We start from the raw sequence: 21,099 nt of genomic DNA, 5'->3' as shown, positions 1-21,099 counted from the left end.
GGCTGAGGCTGGAATGTGTGGAATGTGCTGTGCTGCTTGTGATTGGCTAGAAGCTATACACACCCTCTCCAGGCCCCCTGCACACTCTGTATGACTCACACACTCAGCTCTTCTTATCTTATCACTTGCTATGTCTTTTGTTTGTAAACACTGGATAAAAATGGCAATTAACAGCCAGGATTGCAGCAGGGAGAGGCAGAAACAGCACAGAGGGGCCCAGGAGAACATAATGAATAGAATGGTATGCTTTTTATTGTAAGAATTTTAGAGTACAGATTCTCTTTAAGAACACACAGTCACTAGAACAACTGTGTGTGAGAGCAGAAAGCTTTTTCTCTCGCTGCACCCTTGTTGTCAGGCTCTCTGGGCAGGAAAAATAACCTTTTTTTTTTTATGGGTACATATTATTTTGGCGCTGCTCAGTTCGACGCGGGGCGAGCCGAGTGACGGCTCTCACCGAAGCCGCTAAACTCAGAGGTGGTGTTAAAGACAGCCAGGAAATTCCCCCTCCGAGTTGTCGCTACTCAGAGGGGGATGTAATTTGGGGTCTGGCAGCCGCCAGAGCCCCGAATTACCGCTACACGGGGCGCGCATCATAGCATTGCTGCTATGACGGCGCCCAGTTTCGGCGCTCAGCTCTCAGAGCTGCGCGCTGAAATGAACTGATCCACCTATAGATAGTCAGGAAGGTCTGTGTGACAGATAAAAGCTGGTACTGCTATTGAATGACATTAAGAATCTACATTATATTAGCAAGCATCCCCCTCAGAACTTGCAGTTCTAGTCAAGTGTCTGATAAGTGCCTTCATGTACTTCATGGTAGGACCCCCCCTGGGGGCCCTAGAATCCCTTGAGCCCCATACACCAGTCCCCCCACTGATGATCTATCTGCAGCCCTGGATGTAACATGATGCGTACAGTGAAGCATACAGTCTGTTAAGTATGCTTCAGTGCAACTGTAAATGTGCACATTGCCGGTAGTGCACAGCATGCATTGTGTTATTTCAACGGATTCCGCTGCACTGCATTGTTACGCAGCAATGTGACCATTCCATAACAATATAATCCCATCGCGTTTAACCTACCAGTATAGTTTTGTGTTTTTAGAGCTTCTTGAAGCATCTACAGAAAAACAACACAACATGGAGACACGCTTCTGCTCCATGCCGATAGTATCTACATAGTTAAAGGACACCTGCAATGAGAGGGATATGGAGGCTGCCATATTTATTTCCTTTGAAACAATACCAGTTGCCTGGCAGCCCTGCTGATCCTCAGCTTATAATCATTTTCGCTATATAGACCATGAACAAGCATGCAGCAGATCAGACTGACATTGTCAGTTCTGACAAGATTAGCAACATGCTTGTTTCTGATCAGCAGGACTGCCAGGCAACTAGTATTGTTTAAAAGAAAAAAAATATGACAGCCTCCATATCCCTTACAGTTGCCCTTTCAGGATTACTTGGCTAGAACAGTGGAGCATAAGCAAGTGTCACATATATCTGGGAAAAGACCACAGCATGGTGAGGATGACACCATTGATTGGCCTACATGTACAGCTTGAAGAAAATATGGTAGCCCCTATATTCCCATTTTTGTTTGGGTTTTATTTTTTAACTTGTTTCCAAATGTTAACCACTTGCATACCAGGAGTCTCTGGCCCCTTAAGGACCATAAACTTTCTGGTACAAAAAAAAGGGGCTCACCGACGTCACGCCGCATTCCTCTCGCTGTTTGCACCGCTTTCCCATCACTGCAGCCCACTCGCTCTGCTGTCGCTATGCGAGCAAAGCTCCATGAGCCGGTCAGGAGCTGAATTCATTGAGATTGGCTCACAGTGATCACAGGGTTAGGAGCCAATGAAATCGACTCCTGACTGGCTCACCAAGTCAACAGAGCGAATGGGCTGCAGCGATACGGGAGCGTGTGGCTCGGTAATTGAAATCTGCTCCCTGGCAGGGATAACTGGTCCCAAGCAGGGTGTAGATTTCAATTGACAATGTCCAGAAGTGGTTAAAATAATGCTGCTGCTCTTTTATATGCATTTTTATGTCTAGAAAAGTAGTTTTCCTCCTACAGAATTTTGTTCCAAGACAACTACAATAAATGCAGTTGTGTAACCGAATATCTTTTCAGAGATTACATAAATCATATAGTTTGCCACACAGAGTGATTCTGACTACCATGGTGCCTAGCATAAAACGCCAAATTTTTGGATTAAAGCACCGAACAAACTGTATTCATTATGACATCATTTATTTAAATGTCTACTGGAATTGTACTGCAGTATCTTTTGTACTTTAAGAACATTTATTTTTTTCCCAACCTTCTGTTTTTTCGATGCCTGAAATAAAAGTATTTATTGGATTTGAAAGAACAGAAGTCATGTGTTAGTTATTAGGCTGCCTGCTTTCCTGTGTTCAATACATCTTTGTTTTGTTTTTCATTTGTTACCAAGATTATTATATGGAGTTCTGTTAAGTGTTCCCAGTCAAGTTGCTGTCTGCATGCGAAGTACAGAGAGCAACTCATTAATTGCTCTACATAAAATCTATACCAGAAAAACACGAGGAATGCTGGGATTCTCAGTGCAACTTTCCGTAACAATTTTTTTCAGATCACACTTCGATGTGAACTTACAAATCCATTCCTTCTGTGCTGTTATCCATAAGTATATTCTAGTAATTGCTCCATGTTTGTTTTTCATTTAGTTTTTAGTAGCAGTTGTAAGTATGCAAAGGTGCTTTTGAATTATTTCAAGGCGTATACAGTAGAGACTAGATTCTGCAGGACTGGAGAACATAAGAAATTGTACACACAGTTGTTAAATCCTGGTCTGAATTTAACAACTGTCTGCCCTTAGGTGGTAGGAGTTTGCCACCCTCACCTGGGCCATGTTGGACTGTAGCTCAGTTTTCCAAATGGTTAGTTAATCAATATTTTATTGATTCAAAGCATAAAGCATGACTGGGGGCTGGGTAGGAGCAGGGGAAATTAGTATTCACGTAATCTTGACCCACTTCAAGCAATACAAAGACAGCAGAGGCATTCAAACAGCAAAACTCTGATCATGATGTATCATTTTTCCCTAATAAGTACTGCCTACTTGATAGCTAAATGAGTAAGTAGTCAATCGCTTGATTGATTGCATTGCTATTGACCCATTTATGACTAGCTTAACCATTCATTGGTTCTCTCTAAACGTTTCCTCTAGATTCTTATGCTTCCCTGTTCCTGGGACACCTTGGGAGTGTCTTAATCAGCTGCCTGAGCTTCATACATTTATAGTGTCTGGCTGAGACATCCTAAAACAAAAATGGAGAAACACAAGGAGAGCCACTATGATGCATCATAAAATTGTTGCGAGGAAGTAGGAGGAATAAGGTGGTACTCACAATTAATTAAAAGACAATTGACCTGACCGGGTTATAAAGTTTGCCATATTTTTTTCCTTTTAAACAATACAAGTTTCCTGGGCGTCCTGCTGATCTTTCATGCATCAGTAGTGTCTGAATCACACACCTGAAACAAGAAAGCCTTAAATGCAAACATCTGATCTACATGCTTGTTTAGGGTTTATGGTTAAAAGTATTAGAGGGAGAGGATAAGAAAGACAGCCAGGAAATGTGCATTAACATAAAAACAAGGAACACCAAGAGCCTCAATAGTGTAATATGTACTGGTAAATGGTTAATACTCACCATTAGGCAACCACTGTAAAGGCAAGCAAGGAGCTTTTCCTGACCCCACTCAGGAATAAGAAGTCGCCCTCTGTAGATGAGAAAAAGAGGGTTCAACCCTCCACCCAGGGTGGACTCAATATTATGCAGGAGAACAGAGGTGCCAAAAGGATAAAAGGAAGCTTAAAAACCAAATTCTTGGTAAATAGAAGAGGGGAGTGGTGGACCTACCCCCTCCAAGTAGACACATAACGACTGTAGTAAAGACAGTTAATATATTTTATTTATGAACTCCAAATATGGAACACGTTTCACAGGTCCGATCCCGCTTCATCAGGCAATAACAACGGAGCAATTGAATATGTGGTCAGTAGAAGAGCCAGGCACCTCTGTGGAAATGTGCATTGTTTAAGAGGAAATAAATATGGCAGCTTCCTTATCCCTCTCAGGTCAGTTGTCCTTTTAAAGTGCAACAACAAAAATTACAGGCAAGAATGCTATGCGATTTTCCTGAAATTGCATAAAATCAGTGAAATACAGTACACTAATGGAAACATTCCTATGCAGTTTCCAATAGTTTGACGTGTACCCAGTGTTTTCCGATTGCAATCGGATCATGAATGCACTCAGTGGAAAATAACTCAAAAATATGAGTTTACTCAACACAAATAAAAGCAGCATGTTTTTTGTAAGTGGAACCCAGTTTTTCAGGTATTGTGTGCTTGTACTGTAAATCAAGCAACACCAAAAGAATTCCATGACTGACAAAATGCACAAACAAATACTGCTAGTATGCAAAAAATAATCAATGTTTATTGAAAGACGTATCCACAATATTAAAAACGGATCCTGTCACTGGTAGCAAACGGAGGCATATATTATAGATCGCCAAGTACTGGTAAGTAATAAATCTTATATATGCAATGGCCTATCTTAGAGCGAGCTGCACAACTAATATGTGTCACTCCTCAGTAACCAATATATCTCCAATGTTACATAGTAATCAATGGGAGCACCAAAGAAAAATAAATGTATCGAGGTTGCTTACCACTAAGGAAAACCAAAAGACCCCCCCCATGCTGTAGTGCCAGGCCCAACCTCACATGTATCACACCTCTTGCTTCCTCGGATTTATGCCTCCATTTGCCAGCAGTGGCGGGCTCTGTTTTTAATATTGTTAATACGTCTTTCAATAAACATTGATTATTTTTTGCATACTAGCAGTATGTGTTTGTGCATTTTGTCAGTCATGGAATTCTTTTGGTGGTGTTTGATTTTAGTACATTTCCATGACCATGGATTATTCAAAATTGCTCTACCTTTTTGAATATTGCATGTGCTGTAAATTGTAGGCATTGGTACAAAATTTTCACATGGTGCCTAACAAAAATATGTTTATTGTTCTGGGTAAACTTCTAAGGTGGCCATTAACGATACAATCCCACAGGCGATTATTCGTTTCTGATCGTCATGTTAATTGATCAGAAATGAATGATCTCGCTCATTTGATCAACTGTTTAGCTGGTTTTCGGCCGTTAGATCACCCCCGAAATTGTACTGTTAATGGCCACCTTTAGTGTTTTAGTAATCTACTGTAAGAAGAAAATCCATAGGAGGTTAGCACCGTATACTTTTGCCTTCCTTTACGTTAAAAATAAGTTTTAAAAGTTTACCTTACTACTTGTCTCTGTGTCTGTTCGTTGCATTCATATAACTGTAAAATTTGAAAGATGTCTATCGATTATACATGCATTTCTTATTCAGGACTACAGCATTCAAAACACCATGAAGCAAAATGTTACTACTTTTACTACAGTTGTGTACTCTGGTCCGTTATTTAAGAAATCTTTATTATCTGTTTCCCGTAGGCTCGAAAATTGGATATTTATTTTGAATATGAAGAGAAGCTGATGAGCAAGTCTTCTTTAGACAAATCCCTGCTGGACATCATCTCTGACCCAGATGGTGAGTGTATCTATGTCCGCACCACTGAGGTAAAGCTTACACTGCCAAGCAATGCCAGTGGGTGTTGTAGGAGACAGGGGTTCATTATTGCTCATTACTCTGCCCTTAAGGCTTTGGCACTGAAGAAAGCTGGCCTGACACCTCATTGATTTTCAACGTCTCTAGCCTCACAGCATGTTATGAGGAAGCTACTGGCAGGTAGAGTCCCACACATCTCTGTACATGGCACAGGCCCACAAATCTGACTGCACATGTGTGTGTTTTCACGCCAACACCTTGTGGTGTATTCAGTGTAATTTCTGAAGACTTTTTACTAACTGGGAGACCTTCATAAGATGTTTCCAGTATATACATGCATGTTTATCACCAGAATGAAATATCGTCTGCTCACTGTTATAACATGCTGCCAGGTCTGTATAAATCTCAGGATTAGCAATGGATTGTTGGATGTCTGCAACATAAGCTACAATCCATGATTTAAACAAATATACTGTGTATTAAAATTAATAGCCATACTATCAGCACTAAAAGAGCTACAGTTTAAAGTTTTCTTATTAAATAATATTACATACCAGTTTAATGTAAGAACGTTCATAAAATTACTGTTAAGCATTCAAGTTGTGTTATCTAAATGCAAATACAGACTGTGTAGCCGAACCTGCATTCTCACTACAAAGATCAAGACATAAATATTTAGTCAGCATTACAACTAATAGATAAAATAATACACGTGTGACTCAATCACTCATACTGTGGTCACTGAGTTTTTTTTCTTATTTACCATGGTTTCACAATGTGCTCAGTGTGCTGCCATATTCGTTTCTACACTGTATTGTCACCAGGGTCTGCTGCCATGAATCAGTTAAATTGTGCGCCGCGATCAGGGCCAGTTCCAGACTTTTTGCTGCCTAAGGCAAACTTGTGAGGATTCACCCCTCCCCCCTGTCGATTTAGAGTGGTTGCACAGCACCCAACAATTTACTCTGCTTCATTTAATGTTCTCACATGACATGCTGCAGCTCAACACAATAGCACACTGGCTGGCTGTGTGTCTGTGACAAACAAACTGCTCACCTTCAGCCACTCCATCTCCCTCCTCAGTCAGGAAAGCAGTGCCAACTCCTCCCTTCTGCTGTGCAAATCAAATGAAACACTGCTGCTCTCCTGCCTCCCCCCTCCACACTCACTTGTCAGACTCCTCACACAGCACAACAAGCTGCTTTTCCCCAATGATGACCTCTTCACCTCGCTCTCCTCTCACTTCTCCTACTCTGTCTGCATGCTGTTAGTGTAAACACAGTAGAAAAATGCTGCCCCTGTAATCTCTGCGCCTGATGCAAATGTTTTACCTTGCTTCATGGGAGAATCGGTCCTGGCCACGATCAGCAACCATGTAATAAACTGCAGTGTAAATATTTTTATGCAGTGATTGCAAAACAGAATCGAGTCATGTACACTAACCTATAGGAAGGCACTGTGTTTTCCTCAGAAATTGTTCCCAGCCGGGTGGCATGAAAAAGTAGCCGGGTGGGGTGTAAGAGGGGAATGCAGAGTCGGTACAACTCTACTTACAGCAGAGGAGGAGGTGAGCTGATGACAGCCGGGTGCTCACCAAAATTAGCCAGGTGGAGCACCCAGCTAAAAGAGCCTGGAGAGGACACTGGAGCAGTGGACATACTGTGTAACGTTGTGCGTTTCCTGAGACACACACTGGCACTTGCACTGATGCGAAAACACTTCAGAATTTATCTGACCATGCATGGTGCAGCCAGAGGCATTCGGAGGAGCAGTGCATATTTTTGCTGCAGGCCTTCTGATTCCCCCTGAGCCCCAGCAACCCATCACTGTCTCTTCCATTATGTCAGCTCTACCGTTCCGCTGCAGTGTACTCTCGTAAATGCCGCCATTTTCTTGGGAGGATAACCGCCACTTCCTCCTTGCCTATATTCTACATTCTCGTCAGTCGAAGATTTTGGCTGACTAGTGCGGGGATCACAGTGGGCAATAGACAGAGAGGATGGTGCTGTGACATATGTTCATAAAATGTTATGAACAGCAAATTAACCCCTTCTCAATTCAGGGGTACTTTAAATAATTTTACTCTCAGTATCAGGAATCAGGACCTGTAATTTAGGGAACACAGGAATCAGCAGATGAGAAGCAAAACTTGTAATGTTGAAGTTTTTGATAGAAATGATCAATTAAATGCTGATAATTCTGGCTTGTGTGTAGATTTAATGCAAACTATATGCAAGTTGGAACTGGCCCAATCCAATACAATTATCTTTTACGTTGATGGACCCAAGGCAAGTCAGAATTATTTCCATCTCATTGACAATGTCTAGTCTTGAGGTGCGTACACACATGCGACTATAGTCGTTTGTAACGATCGTTCCCCGATCTTTACCAACGACGATCGTTACAAAAAAACGAACCACCGACTATTAAGGCAAACGACGAACGAGCCAAATCGCTACAAAAGAAAATTCTGTCTCGACGGATTTTAACCAACGACGATCGTTTGCAAAAGTAGTACATCGTTGGAAACGGTCGTTCGTACTAGACTTGACATGCGCATTTCACAATTTCTCCGTGAAACTTCTCATTTTTATGCGCAGGCGCAATAGTTGCTTTACGTGATGTAACGTTCGTTCTAACGATCAGATCGTTACACACCTTTTAAAACTAACTTTACTTAGGTCGTTCTTTCATCAATTAAAAGTTCGTTCGTCGTCCTCAACGAACGATCGTTGTCGCATGTGTGTACGTAGCATTGGGAAGGATGTAGTACTTAAAAAAATCCTTTTTCAAATGCTGCTGCTCCCTTTGAAATACTGTAGTGCTACCGTTCTTTCTACCATTTTCCAGTAGGCATAAATGTGATTGCTTAGGTCACCATGCAAATTCTTTTTTTATACTATGGTCAGGTAAAAAAATGTCTCTTTTGATGCCCAGACTGCCGATAAAATCCTAAGGCCCCGTTCATACTTTGGAATTGCAAGTGTTTTGAAAATGTGTTTGCCACACATCTAATGAAAGTCAATGGAGAATAAAGCTTCTGCTAAAATTGGTGTAATTGCGCTTGCGCATACGTGAAAAAAAAAACCCTTACAGCATAAATTCCCACAACGCATTCAAATTGCCACTGACTTTCATTAGATGTGCATGCAAATTTGCATACACATGCAAATTTTAACAGGAACAAACATGCGAAAAAAATGATTCACATTTTCACAATAAGTGTGAACCATGCCTAACTCTGTATTCAGAATTGACTCTATACTGGAAGAGCTGGGAGGTATTATTAATCACAGATGTACTGAAATATATTTAAATAAACTGACAAGAGCCCAAAATATTATCATGGAGTCTTCACTGGTCCCCACCCCTCCCCCCACACTTTCAGTACACGCTGAGTGAAGCGCTTTGATGTGTTAGTGTTACATGGTGCCTAGTCGCCCACATGAACAGAAATCTTTGCAGGAAAGGTGAAGTTAACATTTTGACACACGTGTCTGAACCATGTATAATCATAATGAATCCCCTACAGCAAGTTTCATGGATAGATATTAATCTTATTCACTGGAGCAGAGCCAGCGCTTTTCACTTTGTCTGATGGGAGATCAGAGCTCACCTTCTTATGGAAATTTTCTTCAAGCCATTTCAATTATTCTTACGTTTTATTTTCACAGACATTGAACCTGTGGAATTCTTAATAATTTTCCTCAGTATGGAAAATAATACTGAAGTGCCATCTTTAACTTTTTTCAAATCACCTCTCTCTCCACACTGGCCTGCCATTCCCCATACACCTCTCTCCTACTTATCAGCGGGCTTACTAGAAGAGCAATTGCTGGAAACCCATGTTAGATAGCAGGCAGGAATTTCACTCAGTTTATATCAGTGTATTAACCTAACCTTTTCTGGACCTTGGTAATTGAAATGTATGCACTGTTTACTGCCATTTTTACCTGCCAAGGCATAATTTTCAATTACTCGCCACCATACAATCTGGCGCCACTGCAGTTTGTTTGCTCATCAGTCTTAAAGTACTAGAGACTTTTTTTGCTTGATTTCTAGCTGTGATCGCCATGATTGGCTCACAGAGCTCTGCTGTTATTAAAACAGACTTGCACAGGAGACAAGGAAAACAAAGACATTCACCCTGTGTATGTTTACAGAGAACAACCTCTAATTCTCCCTTATCTGCAAGTAATAAGCAAGTGTTAATCAGGGCTGTTAGCTGTGTGAACTGTGCCGCATTGTGTCGTTGTTCTGTGCTAATATGTTACCACAGGAGTTTAACCCTTTCTGTGCCCCCAGGAAACCAGGAAGTAAACACTGTGGGATGTCTTTTGGAGTTCTATAAACTATAACAAATAACTATTTTTCTTTAAAAGTTGTTATTCTGTTACTTATCTTTTAGATCAGAGAGGAAGTTCTGAGTTTAAGTCCGCTTTATAGTGGCATTATAATCCCAAAAATAAAATAGTTGTTAATTGTTTAATGGACCCATTACCTAATGTGTGTTACAATGTGTAATGTAAAAAAAAATTGAAGACAAAAAAAAATATGAGTAACTACTCTTAGTTACATGAAATAACACTTGCAAACATTCCCAAGTATTCCCTGTGTGTAAAATTGTTTATTTTCACTGCAGAGAGCAGTAGAAGCGTGCTTATCTCTGGTCATTGGCAAAGGCAATACTATCCCTGTGCCTGTGACTTCACTCTGCCCCCCTACATTTTTGCTGAAGTTTCTCAGCTGTTGCGATGGATATGTGACTATTCAGAAGAGGGGGGGAAGCAGAGTGAAGACACATGCAGAGAGCTTCAGTCAGCAATGATTGCATTTGCAGATGACTAGAGATAAGCAAGCTTTTACTCCTCTCTGCACTGAAAATAAACAATTTTACACACAGAGCATGCTTTGGAATACTTTCCAATGTTCTTTTTTGTAAGTAAGAGTAATTACTGAAGTTTTAGTTTTGGGACTATAATTCTACTTTGAGGGGCCAGAGATGGCTGGTACTGAAAGAGTCAAAGGGACAATTAAACTAAGTTGGGTAAATACAAAATTGTAGCTAGCAATATTTTTGGCACTGCTTATGTCCAGCAGATGGCATATTCCAAATAAATTGTGGGAAAACACAAAGGGTCGGTTTTACTGGCTGCTGTTGTGAGGTCTTCATAGTTTGGAATTGTGAACTGAAAGATTAGAATCAGCAGTGTTTTTTTTATTATTACTCCATATCACACTGAGTAGGCTTCCCCGCATTTCCTGTTGCAGTGTATCTGAAGCCTCTAGATCTTAAAGAGGCTTCCCCAAAAGTCTTGTTTTTTTGCTGCTCCTGAGCAGGTGCTCTAGCGGCTCTCAATCGTTCTCCGGCGGTAAATAGCCATGTCCGATCGGATCCGCTCTATTGTGCTGGCCACTACTGTTACTGTTTTGAATTGTTCGGGGCTGGTAACGCTGGAATGAGGAGGCACAGAAGGACAGGGAAATCCTCATTAGGATCCATATGATTCCTCCTCCTAGGTACAGTGGTTTTCAAAAGTATTCGGCCCCCTTGAAGTTTTCCACATGTTGTCATATTACTGCCACAAACATGAATCAATTTTATTGGAATTCCATATGAAAGACCAATACAAAGTGGTGTACGCGTGAGAAGTGGAACGAAAATCATACATGATTCCAAACAATTAAAAAAAAAATAACTGCAAAGTGGGGTGTGCGTAATTATTCAGCCCTCTGAGTCAATACTTGGTAGAACCACCTTTTGCTGCAATTACAGCTGCCAGTCTTTTAGGATATGTCCCTACCAGCTTTGCACATCTAGAGACTGAAATCCTTGCCCATTCTTCTTTGCAAAACAGCTCCAGCTCAGTCAGATAAGATGGACAGCGTTTGTGCACAGCAGTTTTCAGATCTTGCCACAGATTCTCGATTGGATTTAGATCTGGACTTTGACTGGGCCATTCTAACACATGGATATGTTTTGTTTTAAACCATTCCATTGTTGCCCTGGCTTTATGTTTAGGGTCGTTGTCCTGCCGGAAGGTGAACCTCCGCCCCAGTCTTAAGTCTTTTGCAGACTCCAAGAGGTTTTCTTCCAAGATTGCCCTGTATTTGGCTCCATATATCTTCCCATCAACTCTGACCAGCTTCCCTGTCCCTGCTAAAGAGAAGCACCCCCAGAGCATGATGCTGCCACCATCATATTTGACAGTGGGGATGGTGTGTTCAGAGTGATGTGCAGTGTTAGTTTTCCACCACACATAGCGTTTTGCATTTTGGCCCAAAAGTTCCATTTTGGTCTCATCTGACCAGAGCACCTTCTTCCACATGTTTGCTGTGTCCCCCACATGGCTTGTGGCAAACTGAAAACGGGACTTCTTATGTTTTTCTGTTAACAATGGCTTTCTTCTTGCCACTCTTCCATAAAGGCCAATTTTGTGCAGTGCACGACTAATATTTGTCCTAAGGACAGATTCCTCTACCTGAGCTGTAGATCTCTGCAGCTCGTTTAGAGTCACCATGGGCCTCTTGACTGCATTTCTGATCAGCGCTCTCCTTGTTTGGCCTGTGAGTTTAGATGGACGGCCTTGCCTTGGTAGGTTTACAGTTGTGCCATACTCCTTCCATTTCTGAATGATCGCTTGAACAGTGCTCCGTGGGATGTTCAAGGCTTTGGAAATCTTTTTGTAGCCTAAGCCTGCTTTAAATTTCTCAATAACTTTATCCCTGACCTGTCTGGTGTGTTCTTTGGACTTCATGATGTTGTTGCTCCCAAGATTCTCTTAGACAACCTCTGAGGCCATCACAGAGCAGCTGTATTTGTACTGGTGCACAGGTGCACTCTATTTAGTCATAAGCACTCATCAGGCAATGTCTATGGGCAACTGACTGAACTCAGACCAAAGGGGGCTGAATAATTACGCACACCCCACTGCAGTTATTTATATGTAAAAAATGTTTGGAATCATGTATGATTTTCGTTCCACTTCTCACATGTACACTACTTTATTGGTCTTTCACGTGGAATTCCAATAAAATTGATTCATGTTTGTGGCAGTAATATGACAAAATGTGGAAAACTTCAAGGAGGCCGAATACTTTTGCAAACCACTGTAAGTATCTTTTTATACATTAAGATTCACAGGTTTTCTTAAAAAAGAAATAAGTAGTTCCTTCAGTGCAGCTCTGCAAATTGATAGCAGTAGGGGAACAGACGCGCCAGTGTTCTCCTACTGCTATACCGTGTCCACCCCTGGTGGAGGGGTGATCTACCCCCTTTCGCATCTACAGAGAGCGACTTCTTATCCCTGAGTGAGGACAGGTCTAATCTCCTCACCTGCCCATACAGTGGTTGCCTTTGTGGTAACCCACGTTTGTGAGTATAATTTTCTCACGATAACCTTTACTTCATTTATGCTTAACATACTACACTATATTGGGCTCTCGGTTTCTCTACATATAATCTCTCTACAAATTGATAGGATTAACATGACACAATCAGCCAGCCTCCACATCATAATCTTAGCAGTCTTTCAAGAGAATCTTGGGAGTCTCCATCTTGTTACAGCGGGAGTGTCACCATAAAAATCAAATTTCTACAGCAACTGATCTGAGTGTATTAAGTGATAAAGATGCTAATCCTGCATTCAAAACTTTTTCTGCTGTTATGATTTGTAGTTATCACATACTTAACGAGCACTGGCCCTTTAGTAGTCAGTGCCAAACAGTTGCATGCTGGGGGTTCTTTTTATCTATAATATATTCCTCCTCTTCCCTTTATTTCCCTGCCAGCTGCTTATCTGAAACCTGACCCCCTGCTCACTTGTGTTTACAAGCAAGGCTGAGGTGACTCAGCGATTGTAGGAGAAAAGAAAAAAGTAAAAGGCAGAAATGACATCACGAGTTAGCCTAAACTGTGGGCAAAAGACATGGTTCCCACCAGGAACAGAATTCACTTAATTTACTATATAACATTGAGGCAGGGAACACACTTGACTTTCAGTTTTCCACGCGCGTTTTTCTGCATACTTTTTCTGCACACCAAGTGTTTTTCCATGCAGGAAACCGCGCGCGTTTTTTCATAGCAGCTGATGTAATTGATAGAGAAAACTGCAAAAATGTGCAGAATCATCATGCAGAATGTCAGTTTTTTTTCTGCGTGCGAACAACACAGTAAGTGTGCACTAGCCCATTGATTAACATGAGTTCTCAGTTTTTCTGTGCAAAAAACGCGTACGAAAACTGTCAAATGTGTTCCCTGCCTAACTGAAATCAAAACGTGGACAGTTCGATACATGTGTTATGTAAGTAGATCAAGTATTTATCTGCTTATATATGTGTTTTTCCCCTGGCATAGAATGGCTAATCCTTCTGCTTTAACGGTCACCCATTTCAGGCTGGTGTTGAAAATAAAGCTACATGTACGCTTTAGGTTTTCAGTGTAGAATATACATAGCTTAACTAACCAGCCACCCTGCATTCTACAGCTGATTACTCATGCAGGAAAAGGAAATAATTGGGCTGTTTGTATTGACACACAGAGTACAGATTCCAGTTCAAAAATAAGTGCACTTTGTGCTTGCAGTTGGTTTTGTAATTGATAGCTGGCTGCAAACTGAAATGGGAAGGTGATTTTTAATAAAATCCTATTGCAAAAACATTTGTGCAGCACTGACAGATGTTTATAAAATGATTTTAGAGATAGCGTGGAATTTCATCTTATTAACGTGGAAAATACATAATTTTCCTTAGCACCTTTTAATTAGACAGTGTCCTGTCCTACAGTATAAAATGTCTGTGCTTATTCCAGTAAAGGTCTGGCACATTCCTCTCATACGTCAGAGCTTCCCAAAACCCAAACACTTCTCTGCAAACATCAACACCTTGGAGGCCATCACTTCAAGGTTGGTTCTTCATGCTCATATCCTTTACGGACATTTTTCTTCACCATCCATTTTTTTTTGTTTTTTTAATTTTTTTTAGAAAGGTCTTTTTCTATATAACATGTTGTGTCTCTGGCAAACCTTGTAGTATACATATCAGAGGGCCTCTGTAAGAGTGGCCCATTTATTGTGATGTTATGACTTCCTCATTTAGAATGAGAAATTTACACCCTCATCATTGGCGCTTCTTACATATTCATATCGCCCATTTCCATTAAATTTGGATATTTTGGATTCACCGTTTTCTACAGTGTATATACAGACAGTCCCCTACTTAGAAATGTCTCGAGTTACACTATTTCAGAGATGCAAACAAAGCTGTCTTCATGTACGCAATATAGTTGTTGGTTTTTTTTTTTGTTTTATTACGTTTGTTGTTTACTTATAAAAGTTTATACAAAACTGTAAATTTAGTTTAGAACACTTTAAAAGCACATTAAAAACAACCAGAAAATATTCTGTATTTTTCTGGCGCTCCAGACGTTAAAGAGAATCTGTACTCTGAAATTCTTACAATAAAAAGCATACCATTCTATTCATTATGTGCTCCTGGTCCCCTCTGTGCTGTTTCTGCCATTCTCTGCTGCAAACCTGGCTTGTAATTGCCAGTTTTAGGCAGTGTTTACAAACAAACTAACCAGCTTCTAATAGGCTCAGCTAAGCAGAGTGTGTTAGTCACACAGAGCCTGCAGGGGGTGTGTACAGCTTCTAGCTAATCACAAGCAGCCCTGCACATTCCAGTCTGACTGCCTCAGCCTGACTGTGCCGACTATAGAGAGAAGATTAGATCATATAACAGAGATAACACAGCTACTGTGCAATTAGGAAAAGCTGCAGTAAGCCAGACCACATTAGAAAAGGCATAGGAACTTATAGCATAGAAGAAATAAAGATAAACAATTTGTTACAGAGTCTCTTTAAGACCCACTTGGGTTTAGAGGTCAAAAACCAGGGGAAAAAACAATATACTGATCCTGGTGCGTTCGTGGTGCAGGGACGTATTATGTCCCCATTGTACCTCTTGGGTCCCCCTTGTGCCTTTTGTGTCCCCCTGTGTTTTGCTGTGTCCTCTTGTGTCCTCCTTTGTCTTTCCTGTGTCCTCCTCTGTCCTTCCTGTGTCTGAATCACTCACCCTCTGTCCCGGGAGCTGCAACGTATATGGGAAATAGCGTAAGAGCCAGCCTTCAGATGTCTTGCGGCTAATCAAGCGGGGGGGGGTTGTGAATCACGGGCGCTGCGAATCACGGGCACTGCTCTGTTCTGTTACTGGAACCAATGATCTAGCAGGCGGGACCACTGCTCCATCATTGGGGCCAATCACTGCATTCGCTGTGTGTCAGCGACTGCAGAGATTGGCCCCAATGACTGAGCTGTATTCCTGCCTGTGAGAACATCGGCTCCAGTAACAGAGCAGGGCAGCGACCATGTTTGGCAGCTCCCCCTGCCTGATTGGCCGCAGGGCGTATGAAGGCTGGCTCTAATGCTGGCCCGATTTTGCCGCTGAATTCCACACCTGATTGTTTTCTGCGCTCGATTCTGCAGGCGATTATCTTATCTTCTGCTTGTTTTTCGTATCTTTTCCCATTGTCCTCCATGCAGAATCGAGCATGGAAACGATCGGGCTGGAGATCGCACATGTCTAAATGGCTCAGAATTGAGCCGTGTATTCCCAGCTACTTCCACGCACAAGATTAGCCGCCGCTCCCAAGATGGAGGGTGAGTGATCAACTGGCCAATTTTAAGATGGTGCGGGGCCTGCATGAACTATGTCCCTCAACGAAACTTATTTGTAAGTAGGGGACCGTCTTTAGTACCAAAACAATCAGTTATCTTCTTGCTTCAGTCATTAGTTGGTGTTGTATTGTAATATTTCTGTCAAGAATACAGAAGATTAAGTTTTTCTTTGCCTATCAGAGCTGTGGACATAAAAGGCCCCAGTATAACATTGACATAATACTCTAATACAGACGTCACAAAATGGCTCTGCAAAAGAAGTTTCTGACAGGAATGCTGTATTAAATACCAGAGCCCTTTTATACATATACCTCTTCTACTGAGTTTTCTCCAAGGAGATCTTTTCATACCATATCAATAAAATTCAACACAATCAATGAAGCACTTGCAGTCCATACCCACCGCCTCAGCCGATAGCATAAACCTGCGAGCGATCCGCCCTGCATATTAACTCACCCCTGGGTCCGCATTGTCTGCACCGCTCCCCTCCGCATGTACCCCACGTGACGTCACGCATGTGTCGATCCCCGACAAGCGACATGTACACACCTTTAGCCAAAAGTAATTACATAACAACAAGATATAACAGGTGTTGCAAAGTAATGCAGGTGCTGCACCTCTGTTTTAAATATATAAACAATGTTCAAATAAATATAAATCATTTATACTGTAAATAGTCTGTGCATTTGGCCCTAAGATACGTCTTGCAAAAACTTGTCTTTTGCTGAATATGCTTGTCTGCTTCTAGCACAGGTGATAGCCCGCCATCACACCCAACAGTGGGGGACTCGCTTGAAATTGAAGGACGCTTGTGACTGGTCTTAGGTGCACAGATTGGAAGTTTAGGGTCTCCCTCACCACAATCACTTTGTTTCCAAGCTCAGTACATGTGGCGTGTATGTTGAGAAAGGGTAACATCTACTTACTGTTTAAAGCAAAAATAAAGTGTGCAGAGGTTCATTTGAAGTTTATTGCTGGCTTGGTCTGGATTAGGCAGCACCTGTGGGGAATGCTGACGAGGAACAGCGTGTCAGAGTGTGGAGGTGGGCTGAGAGCTTTGAACTGCTTATCAGAACTAGTCCAGCCAGGATGTATTTTATATGCTGTGATTTGCCAAACCAAACACTGAGGAGCTGTGCTATTCTGCTTTGAGAGCCAATTAAAGCTGGTGGACACCTGGAAGCTACAGCATTGCATGGATGGACATTGCTTATGTGCACTTTCACCCCTGCCTAGCCTCCTGTTAGTTTGAAGCCAGTTCCTAAAGTACTGATGGACTTATGTCAGAAAAGACATTTCAAGTTCCATTCTTCTAAGTCTGGTTCATAATAGGATTGGGGGATTGCATTACTAAAGTGATGCCTGGAATGCCTTCTTTCTGCGCCTTGTCGCCAACAGTTCCCCTGCATGCATTTATTTTGGTACAGGCTTCCCAGCACACCACGGCAGGCATGTGTTCTGTGCTCATAGTTCAGTTACTAGAACCAACTCAAAATTCAGATTTTTATTAGCAAGTCATTCTTAAAGATCATGGTATATACAGTTTATTTTAACAGGAAGTCTTGATTATTTGCATGTGGGTTGGGCACTGTCTGCTAGATAAGCAGTTAATTGCCATCCTGTTTATGCTGAAAATTTGGCTTTACGGAAAGGCATTGATTGAATAAACACTTCATGAGCCTAGACTGACTGTTACACCAGCCTGAAATAGTACGGTTGTTGTAGGACATGGGCTCATCACCGGCCAGGGGAGAAAAAAACCCTGGTCTCTAATTAAAGCCACTTGGATAGCGATGCAAATTCTGGCTAGAGGGTGAGTTTATGTAAACACATGAAAGGGAGGCTAATCTGTTATTTTCCTCTTATAAAGCATAGATAGAATGACAGGAAGCTGTCAGAGGATGTTGTATAAAGTTTATTAGGCATGTGCATCTGTTTAGTTAATTATTTCTATTTCTCCATGGCACTAACAATGGTAAATGGCAGCTGTAAACTAGCATACATCACATACTATTTGCACTTATGTTATGTACAACACCCCTACAATAGTCTAAAGCCATTTTTGGAAGGGAACCAGTTTGATTTTTGTATGTAGGAGGACACTTGGGTGCCTGGAGAAAACCCTTGCAATCACAGGGAGGAGAACATACAAACTCCATGCAGCTAGTTTACTAGGTGAGATTGAACATAGACTGTAGCGCTGCAAGGCCAGAGTGCTATCCACTACACTTTTTATTTGTACAGCACCACAGAATATGTATGTGATTTTATAAATCAATCAAAATAAAAATTGATTTCATATGCAGGTCTTAAAAGAAAAATAACAGGCAGTTATGTTCATTAGCTCCTACCTTGTGAAAATACAATCTTACCCTTCTATTGTATAGCCTTCAACAGGCATTCATATCATTTTCTTTGCTTCAGTGCTCATCTCTCAGTCTCCATCTTTGTAAAGGGCAAGTGTAATCCTGCTATGACCTCACTTCCGCCCCCCTCCTTGTGTTGCCTGCCTCTCTTTTCATTCATCTCTACTGTGGGTCTGTATACAACTGCAAATACCACAATGCACCTAACTGTTCAGGGGAAATGGCAATGCTCTGCAAACCTTGCCTCCTTTTTTGGTATTACCTCCTCCATTGTTAGGGTCTGTAAGGAGCAGTGGAGTATTGCACCATCTGCTTTCTCTTGGCTGGATTGCACACAAGATTAGTTTAACAAGTTATGCTAGGTACACACCATACAATTTTCTGTATTTAGATTTACTTGCCAGATAGAGAATTTCCAACATGTTGGAAATTATCTATCTAACCATCTATCTGCCGAGCAATTAGGCATTGTTCTACTCAGCAGGAGATAACCAGAAGACAAAGCACCAGAGATAATGTCCAGTCTCTACCAGTACTTTACAGAAAATAATCTAATTACAGAAAATCGAACAGAAAATCGAACAGAAAACTGTATGGTGTGTACTAGGCATTAGATTTTCTGTTAGATTATTTTCTGTAGAGACTGGTCATTATCTCTGGTGCATTGTCTTCTGGTTATCTCCTGCTGAGTAGAACAATGCCTAATTGCTCGGCAGATAGATGGTTAGACAATAATTGTTGCCTCTGAAGAAGCAGGTGCTTCTGCGAAACGGCTTTCAGGCCTTCACTTTATTACTGTCTGGAATTCCTTGGGATGTATTAAAGGTGTGATTTAAAGGGAAGGTTCAGGGAGGGGATTAAAAAAATAAAAATAAATTTCCACTTACCTGGGGCTTCCTCCAGCCCGTGGCAGGCAGGAGGTGCCCTCGCCGCCACTCCGCAGGCTCCCGGTGGTCTCCGGTGCCCGACCCGACCTGGCCAGGCCAGCTGCCAGGTCGGGCTCTTCTGCGCTCCATTTCCTGGCACTTCTGCGTCCCACGCCGGCGCGCTGACGTCATCGGACGTCCGCCGGGCTGTACTGCGCATGCGCAGAACTACTGCGCCTGTGCAGTACAGCCCGGCGGACGTCCGATGACGTCAGCTCGCCGGCGTGGGACGCAGAAGTGCCAGGAAATGGAGCGCAGAAGAGCCCGACCTGGCAGCCGGCCTGGTCGGGTCGGGCACCGGAGACCACCGGGAGCCTGCGGAGCGGCGGCGAGGGCACCTCCTGCCTGCCACGGGCTGGAGGAAGCCCCAGGTAAGTGGAAATTTATTTTTATTTTTTTAATCCCCTCCCTGAACCTTCCCTTTAAGCATTATATTGCAGGCTGGTGCCCGGATTTCATTTACCTCTTTGTTGATGGATCAGTGGGTCTCTTCTACTTGGTTAAGTACCCATTTGGGGTGCTTTTTTCACTACAGGTACACTTTAACAGCATCTAAGTGCTGATTGGAAAACCATTTTAGACTTCCACTACATATCTACATAGCATCTCGCTGTGACATTGCAGCACTTCAACATACAAGCCTTGCATCATGTGTTTCTGCAGAAACAAATGGCCATTAGTAGGATCAACCTTCTATTCATTTTTAAAATCAAGTTTAAAAAAAAAAAAACATTCTGTGCTTGAGAATTATTTTTGCAGATTATTTTTTGTTGTGAAATGAACTGCATAAGGCAACCAAACAAAATTAAAACATAAAAAAAAAAACACAAAATAGTTAGAGCCAATAACATAATGCCATCTCCAGTGAGAGGTCTGAGTTTCACCTTTCTGGCAAAGAGAAGTTGCTCTTATGCTGGGTACACACTATGAGATTTTACGGTCGATTTACTTTCAGATCGATTATTTCCAACATGTCCAATTTGCTTTTCGAGCATTTTCTGATCGATTTCCGTTAACTTTAATAGGAAATCTGTTGGAAAATGCTCGGATATCGATCGGAAAGCAAATCGGACATGTTGGAAATAATCAATCTGACAGTAAATCGACCATAAAATCTCATAGTGTGTATTCGGTATCATATCACATTTAGCAGTTGAAGAGACCAGAGACTGCTTGTCCTGCGGTATTCTCCTGGATGAGATTAGAATCTTAATTAAAACACGCCTATAATAATAAATGTAATTCATCCTGAAGATTTAAAAGTGGCAGTGTCAGCTGTATGGAAAATGTCTTCAGCCGTCTCAAACACTGATGAATGAAATATGGACATTTGTCATAGTAAAATAAAAAATGAGTATGTCATAACAGAGAAGTGAAGCCTTAATGGATTGCCAACCCCATGGCATCAGTTTACAAGGTCCTTAAAAAACTCCATATCCTCAGAAGGATTTTAATAACTGACACC

At 41.7% G+C, this 21,099-nt stretch overlaps 1 protein-coding gene across 1 annotated transcript in view; it reads left to right on the top strand.

Moving 5' to 3' along the window:
- SCFD1 (sec1 family domain containing 1) overlaps positions 1-21,099 on the top strand; it is a 145,091-nt gene that overhangs the window by 85,454 nt on the left and 38,538 nt on the right. Inside the window, exon 15 of the mRNA XM_068253884.1 lies at positions 5,552-5,648. Within this exon, the coding sequence (XP_068109985.1) occupies positions 5,552-5,648 (97 nt within the window). The remainder of the gene's footprint in view (positions 1-5,551; positions 5,649-21,099) is intronic.

Source organism: Hyperolius riggenbachi, chromosome 9 (assembly GCF_040937935.1).
Source record: "Hyperolius riggenbachi isolate aHypRig1 chromosome 9, aHypRig1.pri, whole genome shotgun sequence".
Lineage (NCBI taxonomy): Eukaryota > Metazoa > Chordata > Amphibia > Anura > Hyperoliidae > Hyperolius > Hyperolius riggenbachi.
Note: the sequence above shows the minus strand (reverse complement) of the source record. Positions and strands in the feature narration are given on the sequence as shown.